This window comes from Corella eumyota, chromosome 2 (genome assembly GCF_963082875.1).
Source record: "Corella eumyota chromosome 2, kaCorEumy4.1, whole genome shotgun sequence".
NCBI classification, from domain to species: Eukaryota; Metazoa; Chordata; class Ascidiacea; order Phlebobranchia; family Corellidae; genus Corella; species Corella eumyota.
The window spans coordinates 12,401,439-12,423,202 of record NC_137491.1 but is presented as its reverse complement, the minus strand read 5'-3'; the positions used below and the strand labels follow the sequence as shown (position 1 = coordinate 12,423,202).

Sequence of the window (21,764 nt, the reverse complement as noted above, 5' to 3'; positions counted from 1 at the left end):
AATAATATGAACCAATTACCCTGTAAGTTGGTACACAACTTCCTCTATCACAATGAACATTATAAATATCACATTCTTCAACTTGAGGTTCAGGTAATCCACAATTAATGAAAGTAATGTCGTCAATTGCTATGCTGCCTTGTACCTCAAAATTTCTGCAAATTTAAAATTGAAATTAAACAACCTTTAAATGATTCTAAATTAACCAAAAATAAGCATTATATTTTTAAAATATTTATATTTTACAACAATAGGATCATCAATTTCCAAAAAACAAATAAAACCAAAAGGTGTATAAAACACATTAAACAATATTTCCCCAATTAAAAAAAACAACTTTGCCAAGAAAATAAACCCACCTTGTGGCAGTAAAAAATAGTTGAAAATCTCCGCTTAACCTTCCAACGCTTACTGACATATAATTCCAACCGTTACCAAAATCTTGTTCAGATAATTTCCACAAAGCCGTTTCTCTAAAATTTTGGCGAGCATACAAAGCCAACACACCTACTTCTTCATTGGTGTACAAAGTAGCCCCTCCTGTTGATCTGTCTAACACAACTCTACCATCTGTAATGTTATTGTTGCTCCATATATCTTGACTGTAAGACGTTTCTAAAAAATAAAGATCACAATATTTTTAACTTTAAACATGGAAAAACTTTTTTGATAATGCCAGGCTACGTTGTAATTGACATATTAAGGTCTTAACTTGTAACAAATATAAGCTCATGATAGTTTATCCACACACCACAACAGTAGTTTTTTCGAAGACTTATAAATTAAACATACATATTCTCATTTAAGCTCCATTATATATAAGATAGTTATGATTTGGTTAACTAATTTCTTGAATACACAAGATTTTAAATAAAAAAAAATATTTAATTACAATTTACCTCTAGTATTTGGCAGAGCACAATCTCCCCAACATGGATAACAAACCCTGTCTCTCGCATCAAAACAACATCCAATATGTTCCCCATTACAGACCCCATCATTACAATTAAGATTTGGAGCAAGTCCAGGACAGTTCCAACCCACATTTAGGTCTCGCATGTGGTAAAAAAATCTAAAATTTTAACATAAAGTGTTGTTTTACTAATGCAAGATTGAATTTTAATCTTTTTTTACCTAAGATTTTTTCTTTAAAAAAAGTCCAAAATTAAAACCACCATTACAATTGCGTTAAAAAAGATTTTAAAACAAAGGTTGTAGCGATCCACATTTTTACACATTTTAATTTAACCTTATTTCACAGCTAGCAGCGGCTTCCCTCATAGTAGAACTTTCCAGCCTTGCTGGAGAGTTTTGTAATCCAGTGGCACCCTCGACAGCGAAGTAATGACCAAGTCCTGTTCCAAAAGTGTGATCATTTAATGGACCATTATCCTCAGCTTGGTTTGCTGTAAATATTTTTAAGTTTATTGTTTAAGTAAATAACTATAAACCTATAACATTTTGAACAACTATACTTTTTAAAATACTGTTATACTATAAAAAAAGACAAAAATGTAAAAAATAAAACAACAACAACAACAACAACATAGTTTTATTAAAGTATGAATAATATTACTAACTAAAAAAAAGTTTAAAGTGTTATGTTACAGAGTTTTGCAGTTTTCTAAGTGATGTATATATAAAATAATACACTTCTCACCTTGTACAAGTACCCAGGCATATTGTCCTGCACTAGTGTCTTGCCATCCACATAAGTTATCATACTCAAATGAACAAGCACCACAATTTGCTTCATCACTTTTATCTGCACAGTCGTTTACAAAGTCACATGTCTGTTGCCCGGCAATCACTGAAGAAGTGTCATTTAGACAAGTAAAAGGAGGCAGAGGAGTGGTAGGTACACATCTAAACAAGATATTTAATATAAAAATTGCAATGTCTACAGAAACAATTATATCACGATTTTAAATCCTGGCACTGTGGTAGAAGTTAAAGAACTTTGCTTAACAACATAAAGTCATTGATTTGATACCCACTGCTTACATGTAGTACCACCCTTTAGAAAGGCACTTTACATAATACAATTCTCAGCCGAACCCAAAACCAATTATCAGGTTAATTTTTTACCAATGTGATTTAATTTTTTACCAATGTGAAAGTTTAAATGAATACAAAAAATTTATTTTTTATGATAAACATAGAATTTAAAATTTTAAAACCTATTTTATATCAACAATTTTGCATTCAACTTACTTTCCAGGGCTTGAGCTAACATCATCAATATAAATAAAACCACCATTTCCACTTATTATTTGAGCTTCCAGAATAATAGCAAAAGATGCAGCATTAGTCATGTCAACTTCAACAAAAGTCCACTGATTGGCTAAAAAAATAAAATATTAGTTAAATTTTATAAAAAAAAAATTGTAAATAAAAACAATATTTTGATACAATAGATATTAAAAAAAAGAATTTTGTCCCAAATGTTTTTTTAAAGTTTAACATGTTAAAATTTGTAAATAAGAAATATACACACCAGCTGCAGTAGGAGATGTCCACATTACTTGTTCACCAAAATTAAAATTATAATCAATCACTTTAAGTGAGTAGGTATTAGCTCTAGTGGTTATGTACCAGAAGGTAAAGCAGTAATTTATTTCATTTACAGCATAGGTTTCCGGGAAAATTTCTGATATCAATCTATAAAATTCAATAAGTTATCAAATGAAGCAATAAAAATCAGTTATTGGTACAAAATCAAAAAAACAAAAAAATTTTAAAATGCTAAAAATGTTTAAATAGTGTGATATATAAATAAATAAACAACAGCATAACAAAAATTATTTAAAAGGAAAACAAATATTTTATCAAATCTGTTTTAATGTAATTCTTACAATTTTTTAAACTTACCTTGCTTTAAAGTTTTGTGATTGTCCTGTAGAATCAATCATAAGATAATGACCAATTCCTGAAGTATGATCACCCTGTGCAGTGGTACTAGCAGCTCTAATAAAATCCATTTGATCATTTTCATTCTAGAAACATAAAGTTTATTTTGTATAAATTTATCCTTGATATGAAAGGGTGAACTCCATGGTCTAAGTTACCCTGACCCAGTCTTTAGTTGCCTTTGGTGGTTTTCGATATTATTGGGCATATTTTCAGATAATTTTTTTGCGAATTGGTTTTAAGTTTACCCTATTATAGCGACTTACTTAAAAGCACTGCAATGTGAATGCATCGGGAATTGAACCAATAACCTATTGCTGTTAAGCCAAATCCCGGTGCAAAGCTAGGTTTAATTTCTCGCACATATATTACAGAAACACCAAGCAATTAAGTTATCATTACTTTAAAAATACAATATTGTTTAAGAAAATTTGTGTTTTAAAAAAATTTTCTTACATCTTGTGACCATCCACAAAAACCTTCTTCAAAATCACAATTAGACAAAGGTAAACATGCTCCATCTGATATGTATACATCATCTATGACCTTGTCTGATGCCCTGCATTAATAAAAACTATTTAGAAATATGTTCATCAGAAAATATACCAGTTTTCATTAGATATAAATATTGTGATATAATTTTAACATATTTGGTTAAATAATAATAACCATTTTTTTATAACAAAGGTTAAAAAAGTTTTTTTTAAACGACAAGAGATTTAAAATACTTATGTCATAAAATTACAATTAATTCATTAAAAAATAATTAAAGCAACAAAAACCTTTACTAATTTAGAAATCTTACTACAAACACAATATAAAATAACCTGTAGGCTCCATTAACATCTTCAAATACAACTTGGTAAGGTAAGGAACTACTGATGGTTGCTCTACTGTGCCTCCAGTGACCTTCAATCTAAAAATTAATAAACTTAATTATTTAAAAAATCACTTAGTAGTAACCAAATTAAAAATTTATGAAAAAAAATGATTTAATAAATTTCAAAAAAGAATTTAATAATTTTAAAAAGACATCATTTTTTTGTATATATTATTGTCCTCGATGTGGAAAGGTCGAATGAGCCACCTACACATAGAGTATCATTAGTTACTCCGACCCAGTCTCAAGTTGCCAGTGGCAATTTGAGATATTATAGAGACTATAAGTACGGAGCAGAAGCTCAGTAGGAGTTTATACTATAATAGCGCCTTACTTAAGGGCGCTACAATATGAGAGCAGTAAGGGTAAAACCCACGACCTGACAGCTATTCAATCAAGATGTCTTATAATACTGAAAATATTAACAAATGGCCGACAAAAAGTTTTTTAACTGACAGAGAAAGGTAATAAAACTTACAGGTGCACTAACACTCCATATCGGATCACCGAGACCTTGTTCAGTTTGAGCATAAACATTAAAAGTACCGTACAAGTTTGAAGACCCATACAACACAAACCAAAACCTTACACATTGACCATAGGTTGGTGGTAAAACAGGACTCCTTAGTCTGGCTATTTCACCTTCAGTAACACCTTGTGCATCTGCAATAAACAATAATTTGAGTATTTGTACAATACATATAAAAAAATGTTCAAAAACCCAAAGAGAATAAAATATAAATGTTATTTTATTTGTTAGCTTAAGAAATATTAATTATTTAAAAAAAACAAAATTTATGTTTTTTTGGCTTATATTTAACTAACAATCTTATCTAATAATGTAAAATTCTAAAATTTTACAAATTTAAAATTATTTATGTTTGAAAAAACCTTTTATGACACAATAATTTTAAAATCTTAGTGAATAAAAAAATTGTTTTTCTTTGTTTATAATTTTTAATCATTGTTTATCCGAAAAAAATTCAGAATTTAATAAAACCTGGTGGCAATTTCTTACTGCATGACCACATATGAGAAAATAGTCACCTCTTATCATGTAGTAACCCTGGTCGGTTCCTGTAGTGTGATCTCCCACCTGAGGTCCAGTATTTTCAACTGGTGATGGTCCTTTTCTTCTTGTCCAGACGCCTGGTACAGTCTCATCTACTGTGTAACCACAAATATCAGCACTTTCAAAATCACAGTAATGCTCTCTTCCAGGACATTCACCAACCTAATTGCAACACAATTATATATTTATTTTATTAGCGGCTTTTATAACTGAAAGCCTCATATTAGTGTCACAAAATTTATGTTGACATGTTCGTCACATTTTATTTCTCATATATAGTCATAGGTGGGCACAGTTAACCGAGAAAGTAACTTCGTTAAGTGATAATTCGTTACATAGTACAGTAACTTTGATAACGTTAATAAGTTAAATTAAACAAAATGTAACGGTAGTTATTGATTAACGTTAAAACTTAAATAAAACAAACAAAGAAACAACCTTATTTTAAAAAAAACAGCAGTTTTTATCTTAGTTGATATTTTAACTACACGAATGTAAGTTTAAAAGACGTTTTCAAAACTAAAAGAATGCCCAAATAACAGCGGCCAGATAGTAGTGGCATACTTCGTTTAAAATTGAAACAATTAAACCCAATAAACAACAAAAAAAAACATATATACTTTTATATTGCCATGGTAAACTTGTAAAAATATTAAATTAACGGACTTAATTTAACGGAAGCACAATTTAACAAAAGTTAACAGGTTCGTTAACGATTTTTAAAGTTAACTTAAAAGTTAAATTTTATCAAAAAATTTAACTTCGTTAATTAACGATTATCGCATTAACGGTTTAGTGCCCACCTTTGTATATAGCTAAATTCAACAAAAAATAAAATAATTAAATGGAATGGCATCATACTAGTAAGTTAAATAATATATTAGTAACCTTTAATGAAATATCATCAACAGCAGTGTCTCCATAAATTCCATTCCCTCTCTTTGACTCGATAACAATTTTGTAATTACCAGATTGGCTTATAAAATATTCTAACAAGTGCCATCTAATAAAACAAAAAAATATTTTTTAAGTTAAGTTTTATTTACCTTACATAAAAATTACACAAAAAAAATATTTTTTGCCCAATTCACTTAAGAATTACATAAAGGAAAGTATTAACAACCTTTAAAAAAATATTTTTTTATTTTTAAATTAAAACAATGTTTTTCTTCATGTTATAAACCTGTCATTTTTGTTTCCTATTCTCTGCCACAAAGGTGTTGGTTCACTAATGGAAGTTGGGTAAACATAAACATTTAAGGTTCCTGTGTTTTCACCATACATGTAATAGTATAGTGATAGGCAACGTCCGGAGACTGGTACATTTACATTGTCGACATATAATCTAAAACAATAAAAATACAAATTAAATTCTAATTAAAATAGATTTTTAAGCAATAAATAAGAAATGTTAGATAAAACCAAATAAACATATTTAATGATTAAAAAAATAATACACTGTCATAAAATTTTTTTTAATTTTTTTAACAAAATTAGAAATTTTTAGATTATCAAATTTTCATATTTTATTTTTCTACTAATTTTTTACCTTGTTGCATCATTTTGGTTTAAACCATTAGCTTCAACATAGGCATAACCTCCAATCAAACTACCAGTAGTATGATCTGATGGTGGACCAGTGTTAAGGGTTGGTGTTGGACCACTTTGTAGCAACCATAAACCAACACTGCTACTTTCTTGAGACCATTCACACAATGTTGCATCAAAAGTACAATCCCATTGACTAGGTGCCTGAAAAAAAAATATTACTTAAAATTAGTTTTAAATAAATAATGCGAGTTGGTATGACAATATTAAAATTTTTTTGAAATCAAGATTTTATTGATTTTTTAGTTATGTTTAATTTGCAAGCATGATCACATTTTGCTTATATATAAATTAAATAACATTTCACAGATTTTTTAATAATATAAACATAAAAAATAGGAAATTTTTGTTATTTTAAATTCAAACAGACTTACCTGTGTAGGAGCTGTAGTTATTTGAGGAGCAGGAGTGGTCAGGTCAACCCCTTCACAAGTTTGATGTAAAAACAAAGCTGTATCATCTATTGCAATATCACCAAAGTCAAAAGAGGTTGGTTTTGTAGCTTCAATAATTAATCTGTAAAAAAATAGAAAGATATTCAAATTAAAGTTGTTACACTAAATTTTATCATGTCATTTAAGAATTGCGATTTACATCAATACAATAATCAAAAATGTTGTAAAGTAATTTTTAAATGAACTAGTGATAATTGTAATTCAATTAAATTACTGCCACATGCAGAAAACAAATTTAGGTAATATACATTTGACCTTAAATTATATGCCCAAAAACTGACATTTTTCTAACCAAGTAATATTTTCACTCTCTTATGCTAACTTTTAAAAAACAAATTCATTCTCTGAATTTAAATAAAAAAAATTTTGACCAAAAGTTTATAAGATGTTATTTTGTAGAAAATGTCGATTTGGCTAAATAGTTTTTATTAATATAAGTGAATACAAATACAATCCTACCTCCACTCAGTATCCATGTAAATGTTAACCTCACCAAGCAACCACACATTACCATGACTACCGCCTTGATCCCATATCTTGCCTTTACCCGATTGTATTTGAGTGATGTCATCATCAACACTCTTAAAATTAAAATTGTGTAAGTTTTATCAATCTAAAGATACATTTGGAGTATAAAAGAAAATCTTATGAATGCCATTTACTGGCTTTAAAGTTAAATTTTTTCCATTAATTTACCAAAGCATAAAGAACCAGTGAACCAATACTGGCACCATTCATATGGAACCACCATTTAAAACAAGCCCCCGCTGTGGGAGGGTGTAATTCACTTATTATCCAAGCTGATACTGGTCGTGTTGTTATTCCTGTTGTTTCAATGTACAAGTAGTGACCTTAAAAAACAGTTTACATGACCATTAGATTTTATATAAAGGTTTAGGTCAAAAAGTGCTTAAACAACAGATCATAAAAAATTAGTAAAAAAATAGTTCAAGCTATTATTTACAGATATCCTTTAGAATTTTTTTGTGAATCTTTGTTACAATAATCTTATCTTATATTTCTTGGTAACCCACCTGTTGCTGAACCTGTAGTGTGATCAGCAGAAGGCCCAGTATAACCACTAGGTGTCCCTCCTGAACTCCAAATCCAATCTAAACCATCAATTCCGACATAATTGGTCCAACTACAAGTATCAGTTTCAAAATCACAAGACCCTGTCCAAAAGAAAAACTTACATTAAAAAAAATTAATAACCAAATAAGTTTTTAAATAAATTACGATTTCAATGCTTTGTTAGAATTGAAGGTATAAATTTAACAAATATACATTTTAACAATGTTATAGTTTCTAATAAAATTTCTTTAAACTAAATTAACTTACCTGGTGGTGGGCATTCACCATCAACCATCTTCCAATCATCAACTGCTATGTCACTGTTTGGATTATTCCCTCTGACAGCTTCAAACACAACCTTAAGAGTAATAGAATTAAAATATGTTCTATCATCCATAAACTTTAAAAAAAGAAACAAGCATTGTTTAATGTGTACATTATAAAACCTGATTAAAACCTAATATTTCAATTTATAAAATAGTCCACCAAATTTAAGGTAAAATATATTTTTTAGAATCCAACAAACCACACAAATAAACAAAAAATTAACTTTAAATATATGTACCTGAAAACTGTGAGAGGTTGAAGGCAGAGTTACTTTACCCAACTTCCAATACTGCCCACTATTTCCACTTTGTGTCCATAATAATTCTGCATTAGGAAAGTCATTGAAGGGTTGATTGTATATATTCAAGGTTCCCAAGCCATCTCCGTACATGTAATACCTAGCATAAAATAATTGACAGTACGTTTTAAAACCTATTTTATAACTATGTTATTTCTAATATAATAAAAGCAACTAGAAAATGATACAATATGAAACCGTTATAATTAAACACAAGGCCACAAGTTATAACAGCCAGTTTCTTTACCAATGCACTCAATGGCATCAAAATGTTTTTTAAATAAGTGACCTAATTTTAAATCGAAGAAAAATATATCACACAACTTAACCATTGTTTCTTACATATATAAATAAACTAGTTGATAGGTAATATATATGACCATAACTTAACAGGACAAATTCTGAACAAAAATATTAATAATACACCTAAAGGAATTTTTCTAATTTTAATTTTTTTGTTAACTTAACCTTAAAACTGATGTTTGTTTCAGCCAAGCTGAGAAACTTACTAAGATGTTATTCATCAGACATTATTGGTATGTCAATAACATTTCAAACCCAAACATGCAGCATGCAATTTTAACTAGGCTTACCAAATTAAAAAATCAAAAAACAAAATAACATACCAAAACATTAAACACTGTGAAGTTTTTGTTGCTGGGTGATTCTGACTCTTGACCCTTGTTGTGTAACCAATCTCTGCATTATAAAGATCAGCTAGATAATAAAATCCTTGATTGGTTTGTAATGTGTGGTCCGACGAAGGGCCAGTGGTAGCAAAATGAGGAGATTTTCCAGATTTTCTTACCCAATCAATACCATCGTCAGTGTTTTCCTATTACATGATACATTAAAAAATAAATTAAGGTAAAAAAATTAAAATTGCAAGTTCGAATTCCTACCAAAGATACATAAGCTGTCAAATTGATTTTTAATCCTCTTTAACTTCAAGAAATTTTTTATTTTTTACATTTTTAAATTAAATTAAAGTTAGTCCAGTACACTACCATATATAAGTACTAAAATACTTCTCACATTGGTCATGTGACAGTTAGTTGTCTCAAAATTACATTCCCTGTCTTTAATTGGACAACCTCCTTCTGTGATTGCAATGTCATCAAGAGAAATGTCACCATCCAAAGCATATCTGTCAGCTTCGAAAATCAGCGTGTAATTCACATCGACAGTCATCTGGTAGTAGCCATAATTCCATCTAAAAACAAAAAATTAAAAAAAAATCAAATAAATTAACGCGATCACACAATTTATAACATAATTAAAAATGTATAAGGTTACCTAGTTAAAAGGGCACATGCACTGCTCTAATGCATTTGTTTTTTTATTAAAATAATTATCTAAAATTAGTGTCGAAAAAATTTTACCTGTTGCCTTGAGGTCCAGTCCTGCTCCAAACTCTCCACTCATTTTGTGACTCCTCGTTAAATCGAATTAGAGTCAAAGTTCCAACACTGGGTCCAAACATGTGATACCACCACTCAATGCAAATCTTTTAAAAAATTGTTATGTTAAAATTGCGAATATTAATTTATCACAAGAGTAAGTTTTCTTTAAACAAATATTTTGTGTTTGTATTTAATCAGAAATAAAATAAGAGTTAAAACAAAACTTTTTAAAAAAAATACATATATATATCAGGGAACGAAATAACAGGGTGCTATTCCCTAAAAACAAATCGTTTTTTAAAATTAACAAATCGCTTTTTTTACAAATATATTAGAAATAACGAATCAATCAAAAAAGGTTCAGGCGATATTAAAACCAACACTTGTGTACTTATATATTTTTACGAAGCTATTTTAAGGCGGTTTCAAACTAATTTAATCACATCAACATATTCTTGCGTAAATGTAGATTACTGTAAGGCCTTTAATAACAATAACTTTCTATGTTTTGGCAATATGTAAATTTAGCCCCCGAGTTCGTTTAGTTGTTGCGCAATTCTTTAAATACATAACACAGCCTTAAAGTAATCAAAAATGACTTGTTTTTTGTGCGAAAAATTATTAACAATTGTTTAACAATACGTTACATTTTAAAAATGCGACGCGTCAAGTGTTATAAAAAAAGAAGATTATGACTTGATCTCATATCTCATTTTTAGGGAAGCGTTTTTGAAACAGTAATTCGTACCCTGTATATGTATACCCATCAATTTTTATTTATCTAAAAATTAAAAAATATTTAGTGTATGAAAAATTATTAAAATATCATACTTGTTTATCGTCTCGAGTTGAGGCAGGTTGAGGGTAAGTGATAAGACGAGCAATCCATCCTCTTCTTAATTGCCTGGAAGTGTCAATATACAAGTAATGTCCACCACCACCTTCACCCAATGTGTGATCAAAAGCTAAAAATATTTACAAAATTTATTTTACTGCCATGTAAAATTAAAATTCAGTCATGTTTTATAAAAAAAAGAAATTAACAGTCATCAAAAACTTTCCCATGCATGGCAGAAACAAGGTGATATAAGTTTAACATATTTTGATGATATAATTGTCAAATCTTTACCAAAATGAATCAAAATACTTTTAAAAAATTATTATGAGCCAGATCAGCTTTGTAACATTTTAAAGTATTTTTAAAAAACTGTTTGTAATAATGTCTTTAGAAAGCACTTAAATTTACATAAATTATGACTAAAGTACAATAATTGCATTCAAAGGTATTTAATAACCCCAAAAATATAGTTATAATTTACTTGGTCCGTTGTTAGATAGAATAGGTGATGATGCACCAGAGCCATACAACCAATCAAAATCATCAACATCTTGTTCCTGATACCAACCACAAGTGCCATCTTCGAACGTACAACTAAGTTCATTCCAGTTACTTGGGAGATAAGAAGGATGGCAGTTGTCAAAGTAAATGTCATCAACTGATACATCAGTTGAACCAACAGAAAGAATGGAGGGTAATGCCAACATCATAATCTACAGTTAGTTTTTTTTATAAATACTATCATTTAAACTATACATCTATCTTTAGTTAAGCCTGGTAGATAATATTTAAGTAACCATTCGAAGTAGCAGGTAAAATATCATGGGGTGATATTTGCCACAACAAGAATTAAAGTGAAGACTCTATTGTAGAGTTGAGCAACCAGTTAAATAATATACATTTACTGTACTAAAGTCATTATAAACAGTAAAGAAACCATTTTTTTGAATTAAAAAAGTTTGTAGTGACTTACTGTACAATAATATTAATAGTAAAGATAATAACAGTTTGGAAAATAGTCATTTTAACTAAAAACACATTAACACAAGAACTTTGAATTAATTATTAAAACAATTGTATTTAACCTTAAATCCAGCAGGTCGTTTTCCAATAGGAGCACTCTTTTGACTCCAATCCAGTCCTTGTGTTCCCTGAGCATACCAAACATCTTTAAAGTTATCGTTGTCATTTGCATCAGGGAAGACTCGAAGAAATATTGCAGCTCCATCACCTAATTAGTAGGTGAAGAATTTAAAAAAAAATACGTAATAGGTTATATATAACATTAACTAATTTAGTTAAACAATTTTTCCCTATTTCACTTATAAATGTTATAATCATTTTTATAAATTTTTGTTTTTTGTTTCATTTATTTTTTTAAATCAATTAAAAAACACAAGAACCTACCCACACCACCAAGATAGAGGGCAAAATTAACTCTACAGGCAATTCCTGATTCGCCGAGAGCAACCGTTTCCATGGTAGCATTGTTCAGAAACTGGGATTGTGTTCGATCAACGTGCATGATATAACCTAGCATTTCATCAAGATTAATTAATTTTAAAAGAAAATAAATTTGCACTATGTTTATATTAAAAAGCTTTTTCTTTTTTAGGTATGAATGACCTAAGTGTATTGCCTAATAATTTTATCAATTTAATTTTGACAAATAAAGAACCGGCAGCGTGGTGTAGTAAGAACACTTGCTACACCACACATGAGGTCGTGGGTTCAATCCCCACTTATCTCATGCTGTAGTGCCCTTGAGTAAGGCGCCATAAACGGTATAAACTCCTGCTAAGCCATCACTTAATCAGCAGTATAATTATCGGGCAATTATAATCTATAATATCCCAAACTGCTAAGGCAATTTGAGACTGGGTCAGAGTAACTGATGTTACTCTATGTTTAAGATGCGCATTCGACTTTCCCACATGGAGGATAAAGATATAGAATGCTTTAATAGTAAAAGCAGTGAAAATTAAACTTATTTAATCCTACACAGTGTTTGAAGTTCAAGACTTTTACATGCAAGCATGTTGTTGTAAGCAGTATAAATTTAAATTATTTGTACTTACCAGTGGGTAGTCCAGTTGTGTTATCACCTTGGGGTCCCTGAGGATCGGTCACATAACTGACAGGTTCTCTGTACCAAGCCCATGTACCAGGACTAACATCTGTCCAACCACATTTGTTGTCCTCAAATGTACAGTCGGCACAATAATTTTCATCACCCTTACCCGAAGGACAGTCTTGTTGATAGTCACAAACCTGTTTCAATAATATTCAGTTTAGTTCTGATGCTTGTTACAAAATGCTGCATGTAAGTAATAACTATGAAAAGCACATAAACTGATTTGAGTATTTTAAATATTTTGATACAAATTTTAAGTTTTATTATTTTAAAATTACCTTTGATGTTTGAATACATGTAACTCTGTCTTCGCATGGTACTTCCCCTAAAATAGGGCAAGGTGATGGGGTTGGTGCTGGAGTGGTACCAGGTGGCAAGTCGTCATCTATAAACACACATTCAGGAGTAAAAGTTATGTCGTCAAGAGCAATGTCACCCTGGTGGCCTGACCCAACAACTCCCTCAATCAGAATCTGTTAAAAAAGATTTAAATTTTTTAAACTTAAATTAAGTTTGGATTTAAAAAATGTACAAAAATAGTTTTAAACGACGTTTTTTTTACAAACAACAGTTAAAGTTTTACCTGAAAATTGCTTGCATCTGCCGGTGTTATTTCCAAGCGAGCAAAATAGTCCACAGTTAAAGCTTCCCTTCTATACCAAAGTAATGTCCAAACACCACCATTCTAAGTTATTGGGAATTTAAAATTTGTTTTACAAGTATTTTTAAAAGTTGAATTTATGATCTTTACAAGCAAAACATATACTGCATAAAAATAAAATAATACAAGTTTTTTATTTGTCATAAAATTTTACATATTACTGCAAATAATTGTCACTATCATATTTTATTTCAAGGTAAGTTTAACATAAAAACCAAAATTAAAAGAATAACTTCTATGCTTAGTTAAAATTATTTCCTATCCTACCTGTGTTCTTTTATATATGTTAAGCTCTCCAACATGATTTCCAAACATGTGATAAAATAATCTCATTTTACACTTGCCAGTAACTGTTGCTTGAATGGTTGGAAAAGCCAGGACCGCTCTGTCTCCTTCTAAGTTAGGTCTATCAGCATTCATGTATAAGTAATGTCTAAAGTATAAATAAAAATTATTAATAACCATTGGCAAAGTGTAATGGTAAGACAATTAGTTCCACAACATGAAGCCATATGTTCACTTCCCAGGTGCTTTTTTTAAGCCCACAACCAATCAACAGATTTATTATTAGGTAATAGTTATCACTAATATCCTAATCTGCCAATGGCAATTCAAGAATGAGGTAGGTAAACAAATATTATCCTATTCTCAGGCAGTAATTTTAGATCAAAGTTAAATAATACCACATCATAGATGAGGAAAACAAAAAAGAGCATTTAAACATACCCAGCATCAGTGTTAGTAGTATGATCCCTTGTTGGTCCAGTTCCAACTGAATGTGGAGTGTCAGCTGATCTCCATTCCCAATCAATATTACCCAATCCACTATTATAACCTTTAAAAATAAAACTTATATATAGATAGCTCTGTTAAAAAAAAATTCAAAAAAAAATTGTAGTTGTAATATTTAAATATTAAAAGTGTACATACTGTTGCAGAAATCTTGTTCAAAGTTGCATCTAGTGTAGCTGCTACAACCAATACCCTCATCACTATTATCTCCACAATCATCTGTAAAGTCACATTGAAGTGCTTGGTTTACACATGAACCTCTGGTACACCTGGGTTGAAAATGTCATTATATTATAAGAAAATGTCAACTAAAAGATATTAGAGTCAATTTTTTTCTAAACCCATTTGGCGTTTATCATAAATGTTTAAAGTAGGCTATGCAATAGGTATATTAATTTAATTTTCTTGATGCCCCAACATCTCATACTACCACATGCGACAAGATGAAATACGAACATAAAAAGCTAGTTTCTGTTTAGATACTTAATTTGTAACAGTAGTGCATAAAAAAGGTAAGTTATTTATTTAGTTTTGTGAGTTTTTAGCTATATTATATATGTTAGTTACTATATAAATTATTTAGATAAGACAAACCTGAATTCATCACTTGCACATGACCCTGGAGTAACATCAGCAAGCCCACAATTGATGTAAGTTATATCGTCAACTGCCAAGTCACCAACTCCACTCATACTTCTTGTGGCTTGGAACGAAATTGTGAACTGTTGTGTTATCCGGCCTATTTACAAGCAACAAGAATTTTTTTTAAATAATAATTAAAAATTGAAATTATTTATGAAGCTTTTAAATTCCCTTTAACAAAAACTATAAATAAACTAACCGATGTAAACATTGCCTTCATTCCACTGATCTCCCTTATCCTGACTAAGTGACCACAAAACTACATTTCTTCCAGGCAATCTTAAGACAATTCTCATTTCACCTGGCGCTCTGTTGTTAAGTGTTTCAGAGAAACCTATTCCATACATGTGGTAGAAAAAGCGCATCTGCATGAAATTAATAAAATAAACTTACAAATAGCACATTTATAAAAAAAAAACAAATCTTAACTTACCTTGGTAAAAAAAAAATTAAATTAAGTTATAATATACATCATAAATTTCATAACTAAATACTTGTTATCCAAAGTTATTAAATGACAAAAAAACTTTTATAAAACATATATAAAAGAATAATTTTTTTAATAAAAATCACACCTGACATGAAGAACTAGCTTGAGTTAGTAGATTTGATATCATGACTGCTTCACTTGGTCGATCTCCGTTACTTGCCTCTACTGCCATGTAGTAACCTACAATATGCAAGTAACAATTAAAAATTAGTTTAGTTGTTACAGTATTCTTAGAATAGGTAGCATTTAGATATAGTCACTTTAAAGACGTTTATTTCTTATAAATTAAAAATTTTTTTTCCGCAATTTAAAATAAACTTTTATTGTTTCCTTTAACAGGTTTTCATAAAATGATAGTACCTTTAATTTTCAAGCTAAATTTAAAAACAAAATTAATAAAAAATAACAAAAAATTTTATACCTTGTGGTGTTCCTAGGGTATTATCAACAGAAGGACCAGTACTTATACCAGATGTACCATCCCTGTCTCTGTTCCACATAAAAGAACCAGATGACACATCAGTCCAACCACCTTCATCAGTCTCAAATGTTGTTGCACCACAACTCGATTCATCCCAACCATTAGAACAATCTGGTTATTTTTATTAAAAAAACAATGTTTAAAAGAAACCCTAAAAACAATCTAGTTATTTTATTTACCAAAAAATGTTAGTAAAAAAAATTTAAACAATTTGGTTATTTTATTTAAATAAAAATATTGGTAAAAAACCATCTAAACAATTTGGTTATTTTAATTAAATAAATTGATGTTTAGGAGAAACCATTGAAACAATCTGGTTAAACTAATTAATTTACTATATTAAGGAACTTTACACAATATTTCATTTCAATATTAAATTTTAAAAAGTATATAAAAGATACAAATTCACTTAATAAAATTCCTTAAAATAAACGTAAACAATTTATTTTTTTGCTACATACCTGGTCTAAAATCACAAACTTGAGTGCTTAAAATGGTGTCTGTACTACTTCCACATGTTATTGTTGTTGGTGGAACAATTGGTACACAAGTTCCTGCAAAATGTTAATATTATTTTAATTTAATTGATTATTTGTGACTTAAAATTAGCAAGAGTATTGAATAATAGGCAATATTATTAGCAATATGTTAAGTTTGTAAATATTTTGTTCCCGTTATGACTTTGCATACTTGCTTATTGAGTGCTTATAATTAATTAACAACCGGTTAATGAATTTAAAAAAAAATCTTCTAAAAATGTTATCTAAAAATTTTTAACAATTAATCTTTAACTTAAATTTCACCATAACAAAATATTTTACCTCTGATAACAAAGATATCATCTATAGCAGCATCACCACCCACTCCACCACCAACAATTCCTTCAATCTCAATGTAGAACTGATCATATGCAGATATCTCAATCTAAATCAAAAAATAAAAATATGTAAACACAACTATAAGAAAAAGAAAGTACAAAAAAAAACTACTACTCTTAAACTTACCTGATCACCAATCCAATCATTTCCCTGGTCTCCAGTCTTACTCCACACAGTTTGTTTTGATCCAGGGTAAGCACCTTGCACTATGTTTATATTAATTGTTCCCATTGTACTTCCTTTCATATGATACCTTTAACAGTGCAAAAAGTAAATAAAAATTATTCAATAAAACAAAATTCCGATAACATATACTATTATATATTAAAATTATATTGTAAAACTTTAGAGCAGACAACTTATTTTATGCTTAAGTAATTATACCAAAAATTCATGCAGTGAGTGTTATCTGCAAATGCATCATTTTTGACAAAAGTTTCCGAATATATAATTGCTTTTTCTCCTTGAGTTCGTGGATTAGATGTCTCAATGTAAATGTAATTTCCTAAAAAAAATAATTCTGTTTTTAAAACACATTTTTTAAAAATATTTTAAAATATAAAAAAGCTTATTTTAAAATACAAAAAAATTAAAAGTAACAAAGTTGTTAGATAGTAAACATATATTTGAAAAATTTTGTTAAAATTAAATAGATCTAAAATCTCACCGTTTCCAGATGTATGGTCACCATCTGGTCCAGTGTTATCTGTTGGTGTTTGACCACTTCTTGTTAACCAATCAAAATCGTCACCCGCATTATCATTTACCCAACCACACTTATCATAATCAAAATCACAAGTTCCTTAAAAATATAAATTCATTTAATGAATAAATCTGAAGAAAAATAACAAAATAAAAGATACCTATTGTAGTCAGTTTAAGTTTAAGAAACATTGTTGTACCCAAATTAATTTAATATTATATTTATTGTTTATCAAACAAAATTATCCTAAAATATTTTTGGAAACCAAAAAATTAAAAATATATTTGTTTTTTACGAATTAAATAAAACAAAATATAGATTAAATCATACCTGGTAATGTACATGGTGCTGCTTTAAATTCCAAATCGTCTATAGAAATATTAGCAGAAGTTGCTTTTACACCTTCAAATACCAACTAAACAAAAATGTTGTGTTTAAAACCAAATAAAGTAATTAATTTTTTACCATTAAAAAATATTAAGTTCTGAAAATTAAAACAACCATAGGTCACCACCCAACAATATTTTGTTAATGAATAATAGTAAAAAGACTAACAACACAGCTTAAATATAATATAACCTTGTCATTTTAAGATTATCAGGTAGTATTTCCATATCAAATATTTATTACACTTAAAAAAATATTTCTATTAGAACCTACTTAAAACTACTGTGATGTGAATACACATAAGCATTGTGTTACACCACACCAATAAAAATTTATTCACGAATATTTACCTTCCAAGGAAGAAGTGTTTGGAGTTCAAATGATCCCCTTTTCCATGCTGGACCTTGGTTTCCACTTATACTCCAAATAGGATAAAGTGAACTAACACCTTCCTGCATAATCCAAACATTCAAGGTTCCAACATCATTTCCATTCATGTAATACCTGATTTGTTAGTAAAATTTTTTAGAATATTTCCCAAATAATGCTGTGTAAAAAGTATAAAATTTTTTTTTTAAACAATATAAAAATATTAAGATGACAAAAAAAAAATGAAGTTATTCCAAATAAACTTCGAGGTAATAGAGTCAGGATAATCTAAATCAAATAGCTACAACAAAAATAAATTTAAAAAAAGCTTAGTATTTTATAAATATTTTTGCATTACACTTAAAAAAATTAAATTACTTAAATAAATTAAAAACTTTAATAGTTTATAAAAAAACATATTTTTTTCTGTTTAATACAGAAAAAAATATTAACTTACCAAAACACAGTGCATTTTCCAAGTGTGGGTTGATGTAGAACAGATATGAGTTTAGCTGAACTTCCACTAGGTTTGCCATTTGAATTAAAAGTTTGCATGTAATAACCATTTGTGGACTCAGTACTGTGGTCTTCGGATGGACCTGATTTAAAATTTAAACACAATATTTTTAAATTAATAAAATGTGGTGTCACCAACAAATTTATATTTTTAATAAGTTATTATTTAGTTTTATAGGGCTTCAAACTAAATTTATTATTGAAGAGTTAGTTTTTTTAACATTTTCAATAATTTACCTGCTGACAAGGCACCCTGAACTCTTAACCAATCAAAATCAGAAGTTGGATCATTTTGGAATCCACATAAAGTGTTATCCTCAAAATTACACACAGGAGTTTGTGGGCAAACTCCATAAAATAATCTAAAAAATGAAGTTAAAAATAAAAAATTTATCAAATTTTAAACTAAAGACATGAATAAGCTTTTAAAACAAATTTTAAAATAATGTAAAGTTGCTTGACCAAAAAAATTATAAGTACAAAAGAAAACAACAATTTTGAAATCAAAAAATGCATAAATAATTAAAAAAAACTAATGCAAATAAATATTTAACCAAACCTAAGATCATCAAGTGCTATATCTCCATCATAACCGCCACCCCTTAAAGCTTCAAATGTTATTGTAAAATCACCAGCTCGTTGTATGTGAACCTGCAGTACCAAAAGTTTAAAAGTTAAATATTTTGTTGTTAAATACATAAAAATCAGTGCACTTTTGCCTTAAAACATCATTTTAAAAATTCCCCTTTTTCTATTAGAATACTGTGTTGGTAAAGATTGGTTGTTTTAGAAGTTGCATTTAATTTTTGTAATGAGGTTGCAACTTGCACTTAATATCTGCATGCAATAATTATCCAATGCACCACAAATGATAGTTTTTAATTTAAATGCCTTTAAATTTAACATTTAAATCCTAAAATGCGGTAATAGACAATTTAAACAACTATTTTCCTACCTGTCCGTAATTCCACATTCTTCCTTGGGTACCAGATCTTGACCATAATGTTGATGAAGTATAATCCCTTTGTATTATAAATATCCTGCGAAAACAATAATAGTAATATGTTGCAAAGTATTTGAGGTTTTTTAAAACTTAAAGTTAAATTTGTTGGATAAAAATGAAGTCATGGTTCAAGATTGTACATAACATGCAGAGAATTAAATAAACAATGCAGGTTTATGTTTAAAATTACAACAAAAAAATCGAAAAACCTAAATTCAGTACTAATGCTAAAAATTGTTTTTTTTAAATTGCAATTTTTAAGGATATGCCTAATGGTTTATTAGTTATAAAAGCCTAAATTGTTAAAAACATTAAAAATAACCTGAGCATGTTGACATTATCACCGTACATGTGATACCAGAATGACAAACATAAACCAAATTCATCAGTCACTGATATTAATGGACTGACAAGTTGACCTTTATCTCCTTGGTGGTCACCAGAATCCAAATAATCCATGTTAACAAAAATATAATATCCCTAAATTGTTAAAAAAAATTATTTAAAGTAATTTCATGTTCTAGTTATGAAGAAAACCAACAGCTTGGTGTTGTGGAAAGAACACTTGCTACACCACATGATGTCGTAGGTTCAACACCTCCCGCTTTCATGCTGTAGCACCCTTGAGTAAGGCACTATAAACGTATAAACTTCTGAACTTAATCAGCAGAATAATTACCGAACAATTAAAATCTATAATATCCCAAACTGCCACAGGCAACTCGAGACTGGGTTGGGGTATAAACTCCTGCTGATCCAGGACTTAATCAGCAGCATAATTATCGGACAATTAAAATCTATAATATCTCAAACTGCCACAGGCAACTCGAGACTGTGTAAAGGTAACAGTTGTTACTCTATGTTTTGGTTGCACATTCGACCTTCCCACATCGAGTATAAAGATATATACAAATTGGCATTCTACAATTGGACTATGCTAATCAGCACTTTTACTTAAAGAACAAAAACAAAAAGTACTATTTATAAAATTAATAACATAAGATAAAGGCTGTAGCAAATCACAGCGGAAATACTAAAAAATAGTAGAACTACATTTGTATCGAATCCAATTAATAAAAAAGTAAATTTAAACTTAATCTTTATTTGCCAATTATTTTGTATTTTTTCAATGTGGTTTAGTAGGTCAAGTATGTAGTTTTAAAATAAACCTTGATAAGGTACTTTAAAGTTAGTGTTTTTGTTAATGTTATAGGCTAGCCAAAAACGAAACATATCCACAAACAAATACATACAATTAAAGTTATTAAAAAAAAAATTATTTTACCTGTTCTGACATAGTAGTATGATCCGAACTTGGTCCGGTTTTGCCATTTGAAGTTGTTGCGCCCTGAGCTCTCGCCCAATTAAGGTCTTGTCCAGTTATATTACTCCATCCACAACTATCAATCTCAAAGTCACAGTCATATGGAGTAGGTTGGGGGGTCGGGGCATGAATTGGGGGCACAGTAGGGGTTGGAATTGTGTCGCAAAGCACGTTAAGTATGTTAATGTCATCCATAGACACATCCCCTGTAACAAACATTGTTAATATATATTAATAAACCTGGTTTTAATAAATTTAAAATGTTTTTATAAATATAACATAATTTCCATTTTGGTATCGAAAATTAGTGTATCCAAACCTGCATATCCATTTCCCTTGACAGCTTCAATAACCACAAAGAATCTGGTAGTCGAAGTAATATTAACCATTCCTTGCAACCAATAATCACCTTGGTCTCCCTTTTTCGACCATATTGCATCACTTAATATTAAATGGTCCTAAGAAGTAACATAACACATTACATAAAACTTTTAAACTAGAAAATTAAAAAGAAAGAAA

At 29.0% G+C, this 21,764-nt stretch overlaps 1 protein-coding gene across 1 annotated transcript in view; it reads right to left on the bottom strand.

Moving 5' to 3' along the window:
* The window catches only part of LOC145742425 (MAM and LDL-receptor class A domain-containing protein 2-like), a 99,600-nt gene that overhangs the window by 39,633 nt on the left and 38,203 nt on the right, over nucleotides 1-21,764 (bottom strand). Inside the window, exons 85-136 of the mRNA XM_082560203.1 lie at nucleotides 21,565-21,703; nucleotides 21,207-21,451; nucleotides 20,244-20,401; nucleotides 19,874-19,958; nucleotides 19,478-19,569; nucleotides 19,156-19,280; nucleotides 18,860-19,001; nucleotides 18,384-18,537; nucleotides 17,977-18,061; nucleotides 17,611-17,745; nucleotides 17,328-17,448; nucleotides 17,070-17,196; nucleotides 16,887-16,989; nucleotides 16,527-16,619; nucleotides 16,006-16,176; nucleotides 15,670-15,764; nucleotides 15,294-15,459; nucleotides 15,047-15,191; nucleotides 14,591-14,721; nucleotides 14,387-14,495; nucleotides 13,928-14,093; nucleotides 13,583-13,684; nucleotides 13,278-13,472; nucleotides 12,944-13,136; nucleotides 12,273-12,398; nucleotides 11,951-12,096; nucleotides 11,347-11,578; nucleotides 10,859-10,992; nucleotides 10,007-10,131; nucleotides 9,660-9,837; nucleotides 9,251-9,459; nucleotides 8,565-8,724; nucleotides 8,267-8,357; nucleotides 7,960-8,100; nucleotides 7,622-7,776; nucleotides 7,385-7,506; nucleotides 6,845-6,986; nucleotides 6,412-6,614; nucleotides 6,046-6,207; nucleotides 5,751-5,865; nucleotides 4,838-5,024; nucleotides 4,269-4,453; nucleotides 3,738-3,826; nucleotides 3,367-3,469; nucleotides 2,872-2,996; nucleotides 2,498-2,661; nucleotides 2,215-2,344; nucleotides 1,661-1,866; nucleotides 1,250-1,406; nucleotides 900-1,072; nucleotides 360-615; nucleotides 20-155 (exon numbers count right to left, since the gene is read on the bottom strand). Coding sequence (XP_082416329.1) covers nucleotides 20-155; nucleotides 360-615; nucleotides 900-1,072; nucleotides 1,250-1,406; nucleotides 1,661-1,866; nucleotides 2,215-2,344; nucleotides 2,498-2,661; nucleotides 2,872-2,996; nucleotides 3,367-3,469; nucleotides 3,738-3,826; nucleotides 4,269-4,453; nucleotides 4,838-5,024; nucleotides 5,751-5,865; nucleotides 6,046-6,207; nucleotides 6,412-6,614; nucleotides 6,845-6,986; nucleotides 7,385-7,506; nucleotides 7,622-7,776; nucleotides 7,960-8,100; nucleotides 8,267-8,357; nucleotides 8,565-8,724; nucleotides 9,251-9,459; nucleotides 9,660-9,837; nucleotides 10,007-10,131; nucleotides 10,859-10,992; nucleotides 11,347-11,578; nucleotides 11,951-12,096; nucleotides 12,273-12,398; nucleotides 12,944-13,136; nucleotides 13,278-13,472; nucleotides 13,583-13,684; nucleotides 13,928-14,093; nucleotides 14,387-14,495; nucleotides 14,591-14,721; nucleotides 15,047-15,191; nucleotides 15,294-15,459; nucleotides 15,670-15,764; nucleotides 16,006-16,176; nucleotides 16,527-16,619; nucleotides 16,887-16,989; nucleotides 17,070-17,196; nucleotides 17,328-17,448; nucleotides 17,611-17,745; nucleotides 17,977-18,061; nucleotides 18,384-18,537; nucleotides 18,860-19,001; nucleotides 19,156-19,280; nucleotides 19,478-19,569; nucleotides 19,874-19,958; nucleotides 20,244-20,401; nucleotides 21,207-21,451; nucleotides 21,565-21,703 — 7,629 coding nt within the window. The remainder of the gene's footprint in view (nucleotides 1-19; nucleotides 156-359; nucleotides 616-899; nucleotides 1,073-1,249; nucleotides 1,407-1,660; nucleotides 1,867-2,214; nucleotides 2,345-2,497; nucleotides 2,662-2,871; nucleotides 2,997-3,366; nucleotides 3,470-3,737; nucleotides 3,827-4,268; nucleotides 4,454-4,837; nucleotides 5,025-5,750; nucleotides 5,866-6,045; nucleotides 6,208-6,411; nucleotides 6,615-6,844; nucleotides 6,987-7,384; nucleotides 7,507-7,621; nucleotides 7,777-7,959; nucleotides 8,101-8,266; nucleotides 8,358-8,564; nucleotides 8,725-9,250; nucleotides 9,460-9,659; nucleotides 9,838-10,006; nucleotides 10,132-10,858; nucleotides 10,993-11,346; nucleotides 11,579-11,950; nucleotides 12,097-12,272; nucleotides 12,399-12,943; nucleotides 13,137-13,277; nucleotides 13,473-13,582; nucleotides 13,685-13,927; nucleotides 14,094-14,386; nucleotides 14,496-14,590; nucleotides 14,722-15,046; nucleotides 15,192-15,293; nucleotides 15,460-15,669; nucleotides 15,765-16,005; nucleotides 16,177-16,526; nucleotides 16,620-16,886; nucleotides 16,990-17,069; nucleotides 17,197-17,327; nucleotides 17,449-17,610; nucleotides 17,746-17,976; nucleotides 18,062-18,383; nucleotides 18,538-18,859; nucleotides 19,002-19,155; nucleotides 19,281-19,477; nucleotides 19,570-19,873; nucleotides 19,959-20,243; nucleotides 20,402-21,206; nucleotides 21,452-21,564; nucleotides 21,704-21,764) is intronic.